The sequence below is a fragment of the Leopardus geoffroyi genome, chromosome C3, assembly GCF_018350155.1.
Source record: "Leopardus geoffroyi isolate Oge1 chromosome C3, O.geoffroyi_Oge1_pat1.0, whole genome shotgun sequence".
In the NCBI taxonomy this organism is placed as follows: Eukaryota; Metazoa; Chordata; class Mammalia; order Carnivora; family Felidae; genus Leopardus; species Leopardus geoffroyi.
The window spans coordinates 68305455-68326111 of record NC_059338.1 but is presented as its reverse complement, the minus strand read 5'-3'; the positions used below and the strand labels follow the sequence as shown (position 1 = coordinate 68326111).

The window sequence follows — 20657 nt, the reverse complement described above, 5'->3', positions numbered from 1 at the left end:
CTGGCCTCCCGCGAGCCAGAGGGAATTCTGCAGCAGGTGGCTTTCAGACTGCTCCTGCAGCATCGACCTCGCCCTTGTCTCTGGGCTGCCGGCCCGCCCCGCAGGTTTGGGACTTGCCAGCCTTTGGAACTGCGTGAGCCAGTTCTCTCCAGAACGCTGACTGATACGGAGGTGAAATCGGGGTGAGGTTAGAGGGAGACTCAGACGCCCTGTGCCGGTCTGAAATAGTTTTCTAAGCTCTTGGCCGGGTAGGGTTAAGCAATTTCCTTGATTGGGAGTCCTTAGAAGACAGGGCTATTGGTGCTAAGCCCATTGTGTCCTGCCCAGTATGGCACCCTGTACCGGTGGGGGCTTAGTAAACATTTCTCACTCCCCCAGGAAGAGCGGTGAGGCTGTGCGGCCCCGTGGAAACAGCACAAGGAGGAGCATCGGAGGGAGGGACGGTTTTAGTCCCCCTTCTGCTGGGTGACCTTGGGCATTCCTGATGACCCGTCATTCTCCTCGATTGTTCACTGGGAAAGCAGACGGCACCCCAATTTGGGATGTTATGGAAAACGAACACAAAATAAAACACGTGAAAATACTTAGGGAAGTTTAAAGTACCCGTGACCTGTGGGCCTTGCACGGTTTTAGGAAAGGAGGTGGGCAGTAAATTGCGTGTCAGAGACCCTGGGTCTCTGCATGCGGCGCGGTGACAGGAGCTGAGGCAGGACCCGAAGGAGCGGCTGGTGTCTTTGAGTGTGGAGCTTTCTTCCGAGGGGCTGAGAGGTGGCTTAGCAAACCCTGGCCTGGAGCGGGCTAGGGTCAGGGAACAGAGATGCTAGGACTCATGGCCGCACCAGGGTCAGACATAGAACCGGGACCAAATGTCACGCCACACATGGGTCCCCAGCAGTAAACTTGTTCCCATCAGCCGTCCCTCTCCCGTCCCAGAGCGGGCTTGGGCTGCGTGTCGTGTGGGAATGGTGTGATAGGGAATAGGGAAAAGACATGGTGAGGTCATAAAAACCCCCTTCTTTCTAAATTACAAGTGCCTTATTATTTTTTTAATATTTATTTATTTTGGGAAGAGCGCGAGCGGGGGAGGGGCAGAGAGAGAGGGACAGAGGATCTGAAGCGGACTCTGCACTGACAGGCCGTCAGCGCAGAGCCTGATGTGGGGCTCGAACTCAAGAACTGTGAGATCATGACCTGAGCCGAAGTCGGACGCTGAACTGAGCCACCCAGGCGCCCCTACAAGTGCATCCTGAGTGTGGCTTTGGAGGACTTACGGGAAGGCTCGGGGTGCAGGTAAAAGCCTGCTTCCCCGGGGGTGGGGGGTATTTATTTTGGGCCAGAAATGCTCCTGTTTGTCACCAAAGCGATGTCTTCCCACAGATGTCTCAGGTCCCAGCAGTGGCAATTTCAGACATTCTGTGAATGGAGTGTATTGGTTTTCCCATGACTGCCTTCACAGGCCACCACTGACTAGGTGGCTTGAAATCGCAGGTGTTTTTCCCTCCCACGTCTGTAGGCCGAAGTCCGCAGTCGAGACTGCTCCCTCGGGAGGCTCTGGGGAGGCTCCTGGCTTGCGGTGGCTGCTGAGGATCCGTGGTTCTCCTGGTTTGTAGCCACAGCACTGCAGTCTCCTGTGTCCTTTTCTCTACGGGGACGCTGTCGCTGGATTTCGGGTCTGTAGTGTCATTTTGAGTGATTATATCTGCAGAGACCCTACTTCCAAATAGGGTCACGTTCTCAGGTTCCGGGAGGATGAGAACCTGGAGTCCGTGTGGGAGTCTGAGCACAGACCCGGGTGAGGGAGCCGTCCCTCTCCAGGTGGGCCCGGAGGCAGAAATTCCGGGCTCGGGCCACGAGCCCCCCCATTAGAAAACGACGGACTGCTTTTCCCAACGCCCAGCTGCCACCTGGCTTCCCCGGTCCGATGCGCCAGGATGCCCCTCCTTCTGTCCCCCACTCTCTGGGCACTGATTTTCCGCTGGGTGAACTCGCGGCCTTGCTGAAAGACCTGATCTGCTCGCCAGCACCTCCCCGGCGTGCGCGGTCGGTGCTGGGGTCACCAGCACAGGTGTGTCGCCAATGGCCACTCGGTCACGTCCAGGCGGTTGGTTCCCTTTGTCAGATTGCGAGCAGCAGATGTGCTCAGCTCTGCAAGCCCCCCGGAGGCCACAGCGCCCGGGACCACAGAGGCCTAGCTCGTGGAGCATGGCCACGGGAGCCCTGCACGGGTGGGGTTCTGGCCGGTCCCTGCTCCCGGCCTCGTCTCCCGTGGTGTCTCCATCGGGGGGCTTCGGCCTCTGTGGCCCTTCTGCATCTCCCTCCTTCAGACCTTGTTCCCCTTCGGGGCCTCTGCAGCCTAACTTCCTTCTGGAACTTTCCATGTCTGGCTCCTGGTCATTCAGGTCTCTCAGGTGAGGGGGCACCTCCCCAGAGACCTCTCGGACCTCGCCCCAATTCTGTTTCTTCATATCACCCCCACCCAGTCCCTGTGGTAAGCTCTGTGACGACAGGGCCGTGTCTTCCCGCTCACCATTGTGTCCCGAAGCTACGAACAGGGCAAGGAGTCTTCCGGCGTCTTTAGTAACTCCGCACTTTCTTTCTGCCCTTTCGATCCCAGAGAAGCGACACTGTGTTGCAAGGCACACAGCTGATCCTGGATTCCGGACCTGGGGCACGGTGCTCGCTGTCCAAGCCCGGAGACCCCGTCATCCGAGCACGGTGCCTGGGGCTCGGCTCCCCGAACCGGACGCCAGGCAGGCGCCCCACCCAGTGCGCCCAGTGCGCGAGCAGTAAGGTCACGCGATGCAGACTCGAGATCGTGAGGGCTCACCCAGCGAGGTGCTTGCGGAAGCCAGAGGGCACTGCCGGGAGAGAACATTCCAGAGAAAAGAGGCGTCTCCTAAATGCTCAGCCCTCAGTGGGGCAGCCCCGGGGACTCATTACCTATAGCGGGTTGAGATTTCAGCCACTTCTCGCTCTTCCAGGAAGGGTTTGCCGCAGTATAGCGCTATTATTTTTAGCAAAATAACTGTTTTAGACAAGCAAGGTGATTTTTAATCCCCTGATTATAAATGCTGTTGGCCTAAAGAAGGAGAGCTCCTTGAGATACAACTCCCCGCCTCTTGAGGTGGGTCCAGGCCGCCTGAGAGTCTGCTGATGTTGCTGCAGGGAGGAGGCATCACTAGCCCTGGTGGGGCCCCTCGCGGGGATTCCATTTGGCCAGTGAGTCGTTGCTCTGTGACCCTGTGGCGGTTGGGGCTGGGAGAGAGGCTGGAGAGTCTGGGGCAGGACCTCTGTGATGAGTTAGCTTCGGCTTAGTGGTGGCACAGACAGGGCTCAAGTTCACAGACACAGCTTCACACATGGGGGCTCCCAGGGGGCTCTGTTGGTCAAGCGTCCGACTCTTGATCTTGGCTCAGGTCATGATCTCGTGGTTCGTGAAATGAAGCCCCGTGTAGGGCTCTGTGCTGACGGTGTGGAGCCTGCTTGAGGTTCTCTCTGTCCCTCTCTCTCTGCCCTTCGCCTGCTTGTGCACGCTCTCTCTCTCCTCTCTCAAAATAAACAGACTTAAAAAAAAAAAGTGTTGCTGGCTCATATAAAAGGGGGGAACCTTGAAAAGTACTTTGACGTGGGGCTTCTGGCTTAGTTGGTTAAGCGTCCAACTTCGGCTCAGGTCATGACCTCGCGGTTCGTGAGATCAAGCCCCACGTCAGGCTCTGTGCTGTCAGCACAGAGACCTCTCTGGATCCTCTGTCCACATCTCTTTGCCCCTCCCCTGCTAGTGTGCTCACTCTCTCTTGTTTCTCCCTCAAAATAAATAAACTTGAAAAAAGAAACAGCTTCCCACTGAATTCTTCTTCCTTCCTGACTTCTCTGCAGACCCCCCTGGCCTGGCCCTGCCTCTCCTGACCCGACAGCTCCGTGCACCTGAGGCCCTGGCCTCTGACCTCCTCTAGGGCTAGTTTGTGAGTGGGTTTAGCTTTGAGAGGACGGTTCTGTCGTCTGTCCTCACTAGGCTGCGTATGAGGTCTGTGGGCCTTATTTGTCTACCAGTCACAAGGATGAGGCCTTATGCAGCACCTGGCCTGTTCCCTATTTGGGGGACTTTTAAGCGGACGGAGAAGATGACAGAGGAGCCCAGTCAGCCCCAGGCGTCTGTCGCCAGCTCTGACAGCCACCGACTCCACCCAGCCTCCTGTCCTTGACCTCCCCGCCCCCTGTATCATTTGCAGCAGATCTACAGGGAGCCTGTGGCCTGGTGCATTGGCTCACGTTTGCACTAACATCTCGATTCTGCATACTCGTTTCAGATAATTGCCTTCGATGAGTTAAAGACAGATTTTAAGAGCCCCATAGACCAGTGCAACCCTGTTCACGCGGTAAGTGGTGGGAGCTGGTGGCGGGCAGGGTTCCGGAGGGCAGGGTGGCAGGGGGCAGGGTGGTGAAGGGCAGGGGCGTGGTGGAGGGCAGGGTGATGGGGGAGCCGGGGGGCAGAGGGCAGGGGGGTGGTGGGTAGGGTGGCAGAGGGCAGGGGGGCAGTGGTCAGGGTGGCGGAGGGCAGGGTGGTGACAGGCCTGTGGAGGAGGGAGGTTCTGATACGGGTGGGGCGGGTGAAGGACATACCAGCCCTGAGTGCCTGGCTCCAGGCTGTTGAGGACACATCTCGTGCCCGAGGTCGGATATCTCCACTTAACTCACAAGTATGAGCACCCCAGTCACCCAGGTGGGGGGGGGTCTGCCGTGCTGAGGCCTCGTGCTGTCTTGTGGTTATTCATCCTTGAACCAGCATGTTGTGGGGGACAGGAACCTCCTTAGTGGTCGTTCGTGCTCGGCACTGGCCAGTGTCTCAGTGGGACACATGCAGAGTGGGTGTTCGGGGCCCCTGACCCCACACCACCGCCCAAGAGACGCCCACCTCGAGAGGCTCCGTGGGCCCAGGCCAACTCACTTCCTGCTGGGGAACCCGATGCAGTCTGGTCGTCGGTACGGTGACAGCCCCTCTGCCCCAGGTCGCCACTCCGGGTCTTACCACTCCCTCTCAGTTGTCAGCTGCTCCCATATGGAGGTGCGCGTGGAGAGTGGCTTTGGTGCAGGACAGGGATAGGGGCGCTCGTAGGGAAGGGGTGGGTGGAGTCTCTGCTTCTCTGGTCAGTGCAGCCTACTTCCCAGAGCCGGGGACCGGCCACACACGTGGACAGGGCCTTGTCGACACTCATTCCAGACCAGCACTGCTGGGCTCAGAGGATGGGGTGCACACGGGTCACTCAGGGGGCATCTCTCCATCTGAACTCACGGGGCCCAAGCACCGATGAAGGTCCTCCCAGGCCCTTCCAGCATGGAAGCAGGTGTTGGTTTGAGTAGCTCTGTTGATACTTGTTTCAAAAAATTTTTTTAATGTTTATTTTTGAGGGGGGGGGGCAGAGAGACAGAGAATGTAAGCAGGAGAGGGGCAGAGAGAGAGGGAGACACAGAACCTAAAGCAGGCTCCAGGCTCCGGGCTGTCAGGACAGAGCCCGACGTGGGGCTCGATCACGCAAACCACGATCTCATGACCTGAGCTGAACTCAGGAGTCAGACGCTCAACTGACTGAGCCACTCAGGCGCCCTGATGATAGTTTTATTTAGAGGCTGTAGACTGAACAGCAAGATTTACTAGCGTGACGCTGTCTTAACCTGGGAGGCTCGCGGCATCACTCTCTAGCGACAGGGACACAGGGGTCCGTTCTTGGAGAAAGTTAAGTTCCCTGGAGGAACCACAAGACCAGGGGACTAGGCTTCAGGGTGGCCTCCGTGAAGTGCAGGGTTTTTACTGGAGTCGCCAGGTTTTGGTGGTCTTTTCCGCCTGCGGGAACCTCATGTGTATAACGTATGATCCTCTCCCACGCCGGCATCGTTTACCGCGAGTACAGACCTGCGCAGGGGCCCACGGCTCGCAGGCGGTGAGGTCAGGATCCGAGGTGTGCCGTCTGTGTTCTTACCTCCTCCTCTGTGTTGTCTCTTTCGGAGATCTGATTTTCTAAAGCCTGATTTCAGAATCCCTTTGGCACCCATGCTTTGATTCCATGGCATAGAGCCAAACCCTTTCAAAGTCGACTGTGGGAAGCAGAATTTTGTTACAAGTTGAAAGACTCCCTCAGAGACACTTGGAAGCTCCTTAGTTTTATGAAACTTGCATTAAAATCCATCTTGTTTCCATCGTCCGGTGTCCCCCCCCTCCCATTCTCCCCCCGCCCCGGCTAACCTGGCTCCACAGGGCCTGAAAGGCCTCACTTCTTTCTGGATGTTTCGTTTGTTTGGCAGTGGCTCGTCTGCACCCGCCAAGGGCACAGAGCTGCTCAGCTCGAGAGGGCGCGTCCCGGGGGGTCAGCTGCCTGCGCTGCGTCCTCCTAGCTGTCCGGGCTCAAATCAGGACGCAGCTCACTTAGAACACCCAGGGCTTTCTGAAACGACCCCAGGGTCACGCGAGTGCAGAAATGTGTCCTCCACTCAGCTCCGTCCTGCAAATCCGACCCACAGACAAACGTCACGGAGCAGGTAGTTTTCTTAGTTCAGATGGGACGGAGGAAACAGGACCCACACGGGGCCCGAGGCGGCCTCTGCTGAGGGTCGGAGCAAGAACGGAGCCTGCATACAGTAGGAGCTCAACTGTTGTTGATGAAAATGAATCCTGCAGGGTGAGGTGAGCCTGGAGGCTGGGTCTCAGCTCTTTACTCCTGTCATTAGAGCCATGCTTCCAACAGGTTGTGATGTAATTAAGGAGCCTGGACCCTGCTGGCCAAACTTGTAGACAGACTGAAGGCCCAGGGAGAGGAGTCTTGTCTGGGATTTTGAAAGTTTATTTATTTTGAGAAAGAGGGGGCGAGCATGGGAAGGACATGGGGGAGGAGCAGAGAGAGAGAGCGAGCGCGTGGGCGAGCATGAGTGGGGCAGGGGCAGAGAGCGAGGGAGACACAGAATCGGAAGCAGGCTTCAGGCTCCGAGCTGTCAGCACAGAGCCCGACTCAGGGCTCAAACTCACGAACTATGAGATCATGACCTGAGCCGAACTCGGATGCTCAACCGACTGAGCCCCCCAGGCGTCCCTCTTATCTGGGATTTAAAAAAAAAAATCTGTTAAAACCCTACATGGAAGAATATTAGGCACATTTTCTTGGTTCTTAGGATTTACTCCCTGGCAGGAAGTTAAGCACTTTAGATGCCTCCTTAACTGTGTTGGAGCACTCTCGGCCTCCGTGGAGGCAGCTCAGCCTCAGGAGGCTCAGAACAGTTGCCCCCCTGGGCGGTGACGCCAGCCCCGGGTGGACTCAGCTTATAAGCAGTTGCTCTAGGAAGATCCCCTAAAGCACAGACTTGCTGGGCCCTCGGGGCAGACCCCCTTCCAGGAGGAGGAAGGGGCCCCCGTGTTACTCTAGCATCTCATTTAGCCCTTCCCTTCCTTTTCCCAGTGGGGCCTTCACTGTCGCCACGGAGCGAGGGAGCTGTTGTCCCCTGAGGACCAGCCCTTGTGTCTCTGTGCCTGGTTCTGCACACCTTTCCTTATTCTCCACGTAGGCAGCCTCGATGCCCAGCTGCATGGGGGTTTGTGTGGGCGCACACGTGCGTGTGTGGGCGCGCACACGCATGGTCTGCCTTCCCTTGCCACGTGGGCGCTAATCTGTCCTGATGTGGGCTCTTAAAGGGCGCCCAGGAATCACTGTATGAGTCAGGGAAATAGAAGTGTCCCAGCCACCTGTCTCCTCCAGATCCGCGAGGAATTTCATTACCGTCACATCCACGGCCACCACATTGCCTCGGTAACAGAGTGCCGGCGGATGCCGCAGCCGTGCTCACAGTGGCTCCAGAAAACAAGAAAGTCATTGCGGGAAAGGGGAGGCAACACACGGTGTGTGACGTGACCGTCATCACCTGCCCAGCCATTAGGCACCTGTCCCCAGCAGTGAGCCAGGCTCCAGACAGGGACCTTGACATTTGCAGAAGTCTTAGCCTGGGGGCATAGTGGGATGATGAGTTCCCCTAAATATACTCACTTTAGAAAAATAAAACCAATGGTGGGGATCCACCCTACCTTGGACACAAATCAGGGCACCCATGCTCCAGGGACCCAAGTGGGCCCAAGCGGTCTTCCCAGGAGGGCTGATTGTGGGCGCCAGGAAGGATGTCCCTGGTACTTCTCTTATAACCACAAGTTTGTGCCTTTTCACCCCTCCCCCACTCCCTGTCTCTGATGACCACACTTCTGATCTCCTTTTCTAGGAGTTTGCTTTGTTGTTGTTGTACATTTGTAGATTCCACAAACATAAGTGAGATCGCACGGGATTTGTCTTTCTCTGTCTGGCTTACCTCACTCGGCATAATGCCCTCTCCCCCGTCCACGTTGTTACAAACGGCAGGGGGTTCCTTCTTTTTTATGGCTGAGTAATATTCCAGTGTTTGTGTGTGTTGTGTGCGTGTGTGTGCATGTATCATGCTGTGTAATAGTGTACTGTATATATGCTGTGTGTGTATATGTGCATGTGTCTCATACTATATATGTATACTGTGTATGTATATGTGTGTATATCATACTATATAATAGTATATATATGCTGTGTATGTGTGTGTGTGTGTGTGTGAGACATTTTCTTCTTCCATTCATCTATCCAGGGACACTTAGGTAGACTCTGTGTTGTGGCTACTGGAAATACTACTGACGCTGCAGTGAGCACAGAGGTGCAGATATCTTTTCCAGGCAGTGATTTCATATCTTCCAGGCAGACATTCAGAAGTAGCACTATTGGATTGTAGGTAGTTCTATTTTTAACTTTTTGAGGACCCCCCATACTGTTCTCCACAGTGTCTGCACCAGTTTGCATTCCCACCAGCAGCACACGAGGGTTCTCCTCTCTCCGCGTCATCCTCGCTGACACTGTAGTTTCCTGTGTTGTTGATTTGGGCCATCCTGACAGGTGTGAGGCGGTACCCCACCGTGGCTTGAGCACCTTTTCGCATACCCATTGGCCATCTGTATGTCTTCTTTGGGAAAATATCTATTCACATCCTCTGCCCATTTACATTTGGATGATTTGTTTTTTTGCTAGTGAGTTCTATGAGCAGAAACTCTCGTTAGGAGGCGCTGGGTGGGAGCATGCAGGCCATGTGGCCGGGAGGGGTCTCTGGTGGGTTCTGCCTCCTGTACTGGGGGCTGAATGTGGGGGCTTCTCAGGTTCTCGCAGCAGAACATCTAACCTCCAACCTCCCCTCTTTTCCTCTCTTTTGCGTCCTGAAGAGGGAACGGCTGAGGAACATTGAACGCATCTGCTTCCTCCTGAGAAAGGTCAGTGCAGGAACGCCACACCGAGGGTGGACGGCCACGGGGTCGTGGCCGGTCACATGGTAAAAGGGGCCAGCGAGGCTCATGCCTGCTCCAGCCCCGTCTCCCCCGAAGGCAAATGGCAGGGGCGGGGGAGGTGGGACCGTGTGGAAACCTCCAGAGATGAAAGGAGCTGATTAGAGTGGTGGCCATCACCAGAGTGGTGGCGCTGGATCCTTGCAGGTGCCTCTGGTTGGATCGGGAGGTCCTCTGTCTTTGCGTGATGATGGATGGCATTTGCACCTGATGCTGCCCCTGCGGCCTCTGTTTCTGGCTGGCGCTGGGGATGCACCTGCCCGGCTCCAGGAAGCTTTTAACTAGCTGCTGGCTTTCCTTTGAGGTTTCAGCTGCCACTCAGCCTCGCAGATTGATTGACAGCGTCACGGGGAGCGTGTCAGGGCTGGGACAGGAAGCGTGATGAAGGGGAGCCCGCGTTCGGAGAGTTGTTCTGAATGGATGGGCAGAGGTCACAGCCGCCGGGCGCCTCCGGAACACACGTGTGCATGCACATTCATGGGTGCGCGTGCTCTCCGAGACATAGCTGGGGAAGCCCGATGGCAGAGGGACGTCACCGTCCAGCAGGAAAGTGTGTGCAGAGAGCAGCAAAGTGTAGAGACCAGCAACTTGCAGGTAGAGGCCCACAGCCGAGAGCCAGAGGACATCCCCATCTCTGTTCAGAGCGGATGGGCTACAGGACACCGTAAAGCCACCTGTCAACCCGAAAGGAGTGTTTGAGCCTCCTGTGAGTAGGAGAGAAACAGATACCTTGCCAGCATCGACAGGAGGAAAATCATCGTGCAAGCTTTTGAAACTTTTCTAGATTTCAATAATGATGCCTTCCATTGGAAGAGCGAGCTTAATCAAAAGTTAATTATTTTTCCTGCCAATTACTTGCCCGTTGATGTTTTCTTAGACACTCAGTGTGTTAGAGTTTCACGTCTTGGATGAGGCAGCAGGGAAGTATGGTCAGGTGATGAGAAGCATATGAAAACACTAGTGATCCAAGAGTAAAGAAGGATTTAAGAGAACAGCACGTGTCGTTTGGTATTAAGGGCAGTTCATGAATCTGTGAATTACTTCCCAGGTAATATCTTGGGCACCAGTGATGCCTTCGGCTGTGACTTCCGGTCTTTGGCTGGTGCTTTACGACTGACAGCTAAGTGTCTGTCACATCCCTTTCCCCCATCCTGAATGTACCCCAGTCCCCCACCCCGGACTCTCTGGCAAGGCAGTAATCCACATCCTTCATATCAGGCTTGCTCACCCTTCTGACTGCTTGACCACTGACTCTGGTGGGACAGGGACCAGTGGCCTGGCCGTGTCTGCCAGAGTCCTGCCTTACAGCCTGAAGGTCAAAGCCAAGGGTGTGAAAGAAAAGGGGCTGAGCAAGAATTAGCATTACCGTTTGCAAATTTACATAGAGTTTGCATACAGTTTCTAGAACTGTATGCAGTAGATGAGGCGTTTTGCTCCAGGAAACATATTCCAAGGGCCTTTTTCTGTTTTTTTCCTTTTCATGGGCTCTGTCCCCTCATCCCCACCCCCCTAACCCCACCTTGCTGCAGCCTTCACTGCTCCCGTGAAGGCATGTTTTGTTCAATGTTAGCAGGCGACACCAGGGGGGAAAGTTCCAGTAGACACAGGGGACAGCAGGGAGAGTTCCAGTGGACAGCAGAGGACAGGGAAGAGAGTTCCAGTAGACAGCAGAGGATAGGGAAGAGAGTTCCAGTAGACAGCAGAGGATAGGCGGAGAGTGCCAATAGACAGCAGAGGACAGGGAGGAGAGTTCCGGTAGACAGCAGAGGACAGCGAGGAAAGTTCTAGTAGACAGTAGAGGACAGGGAGGAGAGTTCCAGTAGACAGCAGAGGACAGGGCACACTGACTTCAAGTCTGCAGGTGTGAGAGCCGTGCTCGATCACTGATCACTCATCCTGCAGCCTCACGGCCTCGGCCCCACCACCGGCTGGGCGAGAACCTAGCCGGGAACGTGTCTCTCTTACTACACTTACTACTTACATCAGATGTGTATTTTCATATCACATGTAACTCTGTCGTGCTCACCGTCTACACAGAAGGCCCCTAGCGGACAGGAGGTAATGTATGCAGGCTTCTGCTGCTTCCCCGTCCTGCCCCCTGCCCCGATGATCCACGAGGCCCTCAGTGCGACTCTAACCCTGGGCACAGTGAGCACAACCCCTCCCCTGGGAGGCTGCTGGGGAATTAGCGGGGAGGACACAGGTGTGCGCAGCTCAGAACGGCTGACACCGTCACACGTTACCGCTGTCGTCCTGACCCTCGGTGGCTGCCAAAACCTCCGTGAAAGCCCCTGGGGCATGCCTTCCGTGCCGAGGCGGGTGCAAGTGCGGTGGCCCATGGCCGGTGGCCTCCCCCAGGCTCCAGCTCTGGTCCTCCTGCCAGAGTCTGAGCCCGTGCCGGGCACAGGGGGAGGCTGAGTGGGTCTGGTTAGCACCACCACCTTCTGGGAACTGTACCTTCCAAGAAATTCCTTGGAACTTGTCTCCTAACACCCAGAATGTGATGCATTTCAGCAGCTGATTGTTGTTAAACCACCTCCTCAGCTTTCTCGGGAGGAAGGAAGGGATTTTCAAGTGGATCCATTTCAAGCTCTGTAATTATCAGGAAATGTGTTCTTTGGGTAATTGTCTGAACTGCAGGGTTCTTGTGTTGACGTGTGCATATGATTCACGTTCTAGGGCAGGACCACTCTGTGAGCCGCTCTCCCACTGGAGCAGGATGTCGGCTCCGTGGGTCACGGAGAAGGGCGCAGGAAGCGTCTGACGAGGGACCCCTGCTGCCTCTCCAAGTTCAGGAAAGGAAGTTCAGTGAGAGCCCAGGGTCGGCATGAGCTCGGGGAGAAGCGTTCCTTGCGAGCTGTGGTCGTCACACCCTGGATTTGGTTGTCCTGGGACGTGTCAAGTGTCACTTCCTTTGGGCCAAGTTGGTCGTGTGTCACTGATGGTCTCGCGTTCGCCGGAGCCTGCGTGCGTGGCAGGACCCAGGGTGCCGTGTGGCTTGAAGGAGCTGTGGTTCTCCTTTTTCCCCAACTTCCGCAAGCTTGTGTCCAGTCTCAGTGTTGGTTTTCTGACCTCTGTGGCTGCAGAGAGCCCCGGGGGATGGATGATTTTCCCTCCCTCCAGGGCTGTGGAAGAGGAGGAAGGGCGGGGCGGGGGGTGTTGCGTCCTTTGGGGCCGTGTAACCAGGTGGGAGGCGGCAGGTGCACCAGGTTTTATTCTGGAAAGAACGGGGTGGTGATAAGGCCACAGGAGTTACCACCCTCACTGCCTGTGCCCCTCCCCCTTCGTGCTTACCTGAGCCACACCTGCTTCGGGGGAGGGGTCGAGGCGGGAAGTACAGCTGAACGGTGTGAAACCGGCACCCGCCGCAGACACTCCACCATGTGGTCCCGCAGGCAGGCGGAGCTGGCGGAGGTGGGCAGTGGTCGAGTAGGAAGACCACTCTGCTGTTCCCGATTCTGCACCCTCCGCTGTATCCGTGGGGTCACGTCCCTGAAGCCATGACCTCCCCGAAGCCAGGGATTGTGGGGACCCTCTCCTCTGCACGCACGCTGGGCTCTGCCAGGTCTTCCGAGTTCTGGGAGTGCCTGCTCTCCTGACCTTCTGACGTCACTGGGGCCAACTCACTGCAAGGAGCCCGGGGGCATGGGGTGCAGCCCCCAGCCCAGCTGTAGCTCAGAACCAAGCCCGCTAGATCCAGTGACACCACCCCCCCCAGTCAACCTTGAGCTGTGCGAGCAAGTATAAATCATTATTGTTGCGAGGCGCTGAATGCTGGAATGATTTGTCATGCAGCATTGTTACAGCGATGGCTGACCGATACTGCAAGCTTGTGCTGCTTACTAAGGGGGAGTCTTTTTTTTAAAAAACCTGATTGTATCCTGTGCCACACATCAGCTGTTGGCTGACTCTGTACATTTATAAATAGAACGTTTCAAACTCTGTCCCAATTTCTTTGACCTCAGAGGAGGCTGCTAAATGCACTCATGTACCAGAGCCCAGAGAAAGACCCACATCACTTTGGATCACGTTATTTGTCCGGCATTAGCTACCTGGAAGAATAGCGAAGACGGTGCCTTTTCTGTAATCTCCGGCACTCCTGCCACGACGAACTGACTTGATCGCCAGTCTTTTTAGCCGCTGGCACTGTTCTTCCTTTGGGCTCTGGAGAGAACGGTGTGTTTAATTGAGGGACATGATACAGTTGAAAAGGGACACATAAACTCAGAGGCAGTTGCATGGAATGCCTTAGAGAGACCATCCTTGGCTCAGGAATTTTCCAGAATGGAAGTCTGTGTTGGCTGGCGGATTTCTAAAATGTGCTGGGGACAGGAGCTGTTTCTGTTTTTAGAGTGACCACTGCCTGCCTTTAAAAGAATTAGCTCTTTTGGGGCGCCTGGGTGGCTCAGTCGGTTGAGCATCCAGCTTCGGCTCAGGTCATAATCTCGCGGTTCGTGAGTTCTAGCCCCACGTTGGGCTCTGTGCTGACAGCTTGGAGCCTGGAGCCTGTTTCGGATTTTGCGTCTCCCTCTCTGTCTGCTCCTCCCCCACTCATGCTCTGTCTCTCTCTCTCTCTCTCTCTCAAAAATAAATAAACATTAAAAATTTTTTTTAAAGAATTAGCTCTTTTATATATATATTTTAATGTTTATTCATTTTTGAGAGACAGAGCATGAGCGGGGGAGGGGCAGAGAGAGAAGGAGACACAGAATCCGAAGCAGGCTCCGGGCTCCGAGCTGTCAGCACAGAGCCCGACACGGGGCTCGAACCCACGAACCGTGAGATCATGACCTGAGCCCAAGTTGGACACTTTATCGACCGAGCCACCCAGGCGCCCCTAGAAGAATTAACTCTTAATCCTCATAACGACACTGTGAAGCACTAATGATTAATAGATGAGGAAGTCGGGGGCGTAGAGAGATTTACTGTTCTGGGATCTCATGTTTCTCAAGTCGGTGGATCTGAAGTCAACATTTTTAATCACAAAATAGGGGAAGTTGTTGCTTCTCTGACACCTGCTGTTTACGGACCACCACGACGGTAATATCGCTCAGCTATTTAAAGGGAAGGCAGGAATCCCCAAAGCCACAGGGACCCTGTAATATGCTTGGCTCACCATGATGGGGCCGAGTGGATTCCTTTAAGGCTCTTTTCTATTTCCGTTTAACTCCTTGGTAGGATTGTTCACCCCTCGAGGGAATGTTTGAAGAAAAGTAAAAATATCCTAGAACAACGCTTGCAACTAGTTCAGAAACTGTGTCTCATGTATAATGTATTTTCCATCGCTTTCTGCGGCAAAGTCCTCGTTAGAGGGAAGGACGGAACATTTTGCTTGCCGTGTGAGCAGCGGTGCTGTCCCAGGGTTGCTGAACCGGAAGCCGGGTGGTGGGGGCAGCGGGGGCTCTGTCCTCACCTCGCTCACCCCCAAGGCTGCGGCAGGACAGGCAGCGGACCCTACAACAGCTCTGGCTCCCCGTTGCCTGTGGCTGCTTGGCCGGATCCTCCCTGTTTCTTCATCACCACCATCATAGAGGGTCAGGCCAATCAACAACAGCTACGACGTCTATTTCTCGTGGGTCCGTGGGTCACTGGTTGGTCCCCTGATCCTGGCTGGGCATACAGGGAGAAGGGGTGTCACTTGTTCTTGCCTGAGGCTCATGCATGTCTCTGGACACAGGCCATTAGCTGGCCTAGGACGGCCTCCATGGGGGCAGTTGGACCCGCTCCGCATCTCGTCCTCCAGCGACTCGCCCAGGCTCTGCTCACTGCGTCACAGAGAAGCCAGAGAACAAGTGGAAACACGCGGGTGCTTTTTCAAGCTTTGGTTTGCACCAGACCTCCTAGTGCCCTGTGGGCTGACGCGAGTGACACGGCCGAGCCCAGGGTGTGGGTTCAGAAGCTCCCCAGGTTTGTACGGGAGGCAGGCCATGCCAGGTGGCAGGTGGGTAAGTCAGGGAACCTACGCAGGAGGCTTGTCTCGGGCAGCCACAGGGCGGGTAGATTTCTGCACCCCTCCCCACCTGTTTTAGAAGCTTATAAAGAGGCCTTCACGGGGTTCAGTCACATCTGTTCACGTGGTCCCAACACCACGTCACCATCTCAGGGCTGTCCTGGGGGCAAGTCCCGGGAGCGGGGAGGGCAGGTGGAACCCGCATTCCAAAGCTAGGAGAGTGGGTGAGGAGCTCTGGGCACCAGGGTCCACCTCACCGGTCACCCATCGGTCGCGTCTTCTTGGTGACTTCCGCCAACACGGAGTAGGACTGGGAGGGACTACAGAGTCACAGGCAAAGGTGTGGCTATGGTGAGGCCATTTGTGGGTACCATAAGTGCTGGCCATCTACCACGTCAGTAGGAAGGGGATTAAGACTCAGGGATCGGGACAATGAGACACCACCTTACTCCTGTTAGAACAGGCATCAGGAAGACAAGAGATAGCAAAGTTCGGTGAGGATGTGGAGAAAAGCGACCCTCGTGCCTGCCGGTGAGAACGCAAGTTGGTGCAGCCTCTACTGAAAACAGTATGGCGGAGCCTCGAAAGTTAAAAGTAGAACTACTCTGTGACCCGCAGTTCTGCCTCTGGTTATCTATCCAGAGGAAATGAAAACACCAAGCCGAAGAGACGTGCCACCCCCGTGTACCTAGTGGCCTTATTTATAGTAACCGAGACGTGGAGACAACCCAAGCGTCCGTCGGTGGATGAGTGGACAAAGAAGATGTGGTGTGGACACCGGTGTCTTGGTCTTCCTTGAGTCCCCAGACTTTAGCACGATGTGGGACCCAGTCCTGATGGTCAGCATGTGACCAGGAGATGAAATGCTAAATCTGGACCTTACGGGTCATCTGATCGGACCCCTCATTTTCAGACGGGGAAACTGAGACCTGAGGGCTCAGTGGTGAGATGACATCACAGCCAGTGTGTCTGGGCCGCTCGGCTACGTGGAGTATCTGAGGTCACTGAAGCTGGACAGAACCGGACTGACCTGTGAACTCTCCGGGGCAGGGACCACACCTTGCCTGCTCACAAGGGCATCCCCAGAGCCGAGCTCAGAGCGCGGGAATCAGTAAGTGATGAAATTTCTGGCCTCCCTACCCCGTGTCAGTGGCCATTTCACCGTGTGTAGCGTTTACTGTACATGAATTTTGTCTTCCCCCCAGGGTACAACCACTCACCAACATGGCACAGATAGACCTAAGAAGGAGGCGACATGCTGTTATATCCTTGGCAAAAGGCGTGGAAAAGACCCTTGGTTATTTCAAAATAAGCTCTTCTCCGGTGAAAAGTGGTCTTTCCATGTAGATCCAGGGACCCACAGGTGCAAGGAGAGTGGCACAGAAGCGTCTGCATATTCTTCCCGTCGTGACGACTGTGTGGAGATCTCAGCCCGCTTCCATCAAAGGGGTGGCCTCGTTAGAACCACGGGGGTTCAAGGACTTCTCCTTCCCCGTTCTGTGTGGGAGCAGCTCTGAAGGTCAGCCACGTGCAGAATCGGCAATAGATGCTGGGGCAATAGATCCGAAGCACAAATCTGAGTCCTACACCTTCTAGGCCAGGGGCGCAAACGTGTCACTTAGCTAGTGAATGAGCCCAGCCAGTGCCCAGCACCGTCACGGCGCTGCATCACAGCTTTGCTCTTCTCCGTTCGGTATCCAACAGCCGGGAATTTCAGAAGTGCATGCAGGAGGCACTTAGCACTCGCCGTGAAACCTCGCTGCCCGTGTTGTGCAAAATCGTGTGCGAGTGCCGTACGGGGAAGCGATAAATGGTAGAGTCCACTGCTTTGTTGCGTTTGTCATTAGTGGAGCTGGTGGGTCCTGACCATTTTGCGGATCAGAATCCCCCCTGAAGATCTAACGTGCATCTTGGGAGGGGCCGGCTTTTGTTGTTGTTGCTTTTCCTGCTGCAAAAAGCTTTCTTGTTTCCATTTGGTCCGTGGCTTGGGAGCAGGCTCCAGGGTGTTGCAAAGCTGCCTGGTAGCCACAGAGAGAGGCTCGGGCACCAGCCCTGGCACCCGGGGGCTGCCGGAGGGGCCCCTTACAGGCTGCTGGGCTCCAGAGACCCCGAGTCATGCTGGCAGGTGAGCCTTTCCAAGAGATACCGGCCTTGCCCAGCCTGGTGGGGGGGTTGGGGGGCAGCCAGCCTGCGGAGGTGAGTCAGGGGGTCGCCCATCTTCCTGATGAGTTTCACCTCCGTCTAGGAAGTGCTTCTCCTGGAAGTCACGGCGCTGGGGGTCTGCGCGGGCCAGACCCAGGCGTGTAGATCCAAACGGGCCTGGTCCAGACCGGGGCGGCTTCCATGGCATCCAGGCTTTCACCCCCTCATCCCGGCACCTCTTCTGCACGTCTCGGAAGAGGGCGCGGCTGGTGCTGGTTTTGCACCTTCACGAGACGCTCAGCACCCTCCCGCTTCTCCTTAGCCAACTCGTGGGAGAAGCGGTCCACACCCTCCAGAGCCACATCCTCCCGGTGGAAATAGGAGCCCAGAGAGAGGGAGGGGTAGGTGGCCCGCGGGTGCGCGTGGACCAGGACGTTGACGGCGGCCTCCACCTCGGTGGGATAATTCTGACGAACCTGGGAGCTCCTGGTTGATCGGTAACGAGGAGCTGAGTTCAGAATAGGGTGTTCGGTCCCGGAGGCAGAGGGTGGCCGAGAAGATGGCTCCAAAGGTCATGGCTGGAAAAGCGGTTAAAAGTGGTCGGAGGCTGGTGGAAGGGGGTCCCTGGGTCCGTTCTGTCCCAACACTGTTGAAGCAGGGGACAGGTCTGCGGGGCCGCCGGGCGCACTGCTCGGGAAGGTCCGGTTACCTGTATTTGAAGACGCCCTGTGTGCGTCTCACGGGCGGCCACGACGGAGGAACCCAGTGAGAGCTATTCGGTGATTTGGCGGGTGTCCTGGTGATTCGCAGGCAGCTCCCCGGTGGCTGCCCGGGGTCTGGAGAGTTGTATCGGCTGCGAGAGGTGGGGGAGGGGCAGGAGGCGGGCAGCACAGGCTTGAGGAGCGTCCGTCGTCTGCTGTGTCCCTGCTGCGTGCCGAGGGAACGCCTTCCCGCTCCATATCATGAGGAAGACCGGTTCCCCCTCACAAAGGAAGTCCAGGAACCCTCGTGGAGATGGAGGGAGAAACCCTGGAGCCACCAGTGACCTTGGGGTGGGTCCCCGAGAGTGGTCCCCAAAGCTGGCTGTGCCTCACATCACACTTGGAGAGGTTATTGAAGATACGGATTCCTGAATGGCCACCCCCTGTGGTGGTTAATTTTATAGGTCAACATGGCTGGGCCGCGGTGCCCAGACATGTGGTCAGACATTACTCTCTATGTCTCTGGGAGGGTATTTTGGGGTGAGATTAATATTGAGATTGGTGGACTTTGAATAAGGCAGATTGCCCTCCCTAATGTGGGTGGGCCTCATCCAATCAGTTGAAGGTCTCAGAGTACGAAAACTGACCTCCCCAAGTAAGAGGCGGTTCTGCAGCAGACGCCTTCAGACTTCAGCTGCAGCATCGGGCCTTCCCAGATCTCCAGTCTGGCGGCCCACGCTGCAGAATTGGGACTTCCCAAACCACTGCAAATACATGAGCCAGCCCCTCAAAATCTTTCTCTCTCTCTCTCTGTACCATATACGTGCATGGGACCAAGCCATGTTGTGATGAGGGACTGGGCAGCTAATTAGGCTCACACACATGCTCGCACACCATGCACACTCACACGTGCACACATGTGCTCTTACATACACATGTGTGCACATACACCACACCTCACACACACCACGCACACTCACGTACATGCACACGCCCTGTCGGCTCTGCTTCTCTGGAGAACTCTCACCGGCACCCCCGTCCTGGGAAGTTCAGGCTCCGGGGGGTTTGTGGAGGGGCCCTGGGGCGGGGGTGTGGCTGAGCGTCCCGTGAGGTGGCGAAGCGATGGCCTCCGGCAGACGGTAGACCCCTTGCTCGAGGTCACCTGCTCCCGGGCCTGTGGCCCCGGAGCCCACGCTCACTCTCTTTCTTACTGTTGCCGTGTGCTTCCGTCCGTGCGAGATGCTGACTTTCCATGCCGTTCACCAGGGGCCTGTGTCTGGAGGCCACCAACCGAGAGTGACAACACTTGGTTTACCCTGTGGTCTCCACAGAGCACGTGGACCAGAAAAAGAGGCCAGTTGACTCACTGCATTCGTCAGCAAAGCGCGTTCTCACAGCTGACCTTCTAGGTGGGTTTGTGGACTCGGTGGGAAGTCCCCAGACCACTGGCCATTGTCATAGAAATGATTTTTTCTGTAACCCTTTCTTCTCTCGTGAGTGTGAAAAGAGACTCCGGGTGCTGCGGGTTTCGGAGGCAGGAAGGGGTGATGAGCGTTGGTTCCGCTGCCGGGGACGGATGCAGGGAGCCCATCCGGAATGGGGTGTGGTCAGGAGGACGGTGTCCCCAGGGGCCACCTGGGGACCCGCACACACTCCTGCCCGGGCCACAGTCTACAGGTGTCATACCACAATGTCCCTTCAAGCCCGGGGGGAGGGGGAAGAGGGAGAGGGTGGTTTCTGCGGGGACGTGTCCCCGAAGGTGCACAGACCTCTTCCCCTTAACTCATTGGCTGGATCTTAGGCAGATGGGCACAGCTGGTCTTATTTTGGGGGCTGTATGCTCAGCCAAAGTTGAGGGATTTTATTCCGGAGAGAAGGGGGCAGTGAACACTGGGGGATGGGGCAGATCGAGGCCTCAGGGAGGAATCGGTCTGCAGAGCTGCCCCACGGGGCACACGGCCACGGCTGTGCACCTGGGACTCCACGGGCCGCGTGGTGGGGGGCAGACCAGGCGTCAGAGGTCGCAGTGGGGCTTGGCGGTACCCGGAGAAGCCTGGGCATCGTGGGGCTGGGCAGGGGAGCCAGAACATCCTGGATACTGGCCTCAGTGGGTTCGGGTGGGCACCGGCCTGACTCGATTTGGTCATTTGACTGGAATTCATTTCGCTGTGCATGTGGTGCTGTATCGGGTGCTGACGGGGATGTGTGTGTGTGTGTGTGTGTGTGTGTGTGTGTGTGTGTGTGCGCGCGCGCGCTGTGAAGACGGGCTCAGTCCAGCTAAAAGGGATCTCGTGTTTTTTTCCCCCTGAATTCCTGCCTCACAGTCTCTCGGAGTCCCCACTACACAACACCTTATGTTATAGTCGCTCGTACACATACCTTGCACGTTGGTATTTTTGAAGGGATCTTGCCCTCCTGATTTTTGTACCCACCGCACTGCCTGACGAGGTGTCTGCTTCGCGTTAATTAGCTAAATAGACTA

General features: G+C 56.1%; 1 protein-coding gene across 8 annotated transcripts in view; it reads left to right on the top strand.

Annotated features, from left to right (window-relative positions):
* Positions 1-20657, top strand: part of CNIH3 (cornichon family AMPA receptor auxiliary protein 3) — a 135413-nt gene that overhangs the window by 37954 nt on the left and 76802 nt on the right. For 5 of the 8 annotated variants that reach the window (XR_006706043.1, XR_006706044.1, XM_045453299.1 and 2 more), the window contains exons 2-3: positions 4308-4376; positions 9263-9310. The exons of 1 other annotated variant lie outside the window; for it this stretch is intronic. Coding sequence is in view for 5 of the 7 variants with exons in the window: in XM_045453299.1 (XP_045309255.1) it covers positions 4308-4376; positions 9263-9310 (117 nt within the window). In the remaining 2 variants the exon portion in view is untranslated. The remainder of the gene's footprint in view (positions 1-4307; positions 4377-9262; positions 9311-20657) is intronic. 2 more of the 8 variants (XM_045453296.1, XM_045453301.1) reach the window with 1 other exon arrangement.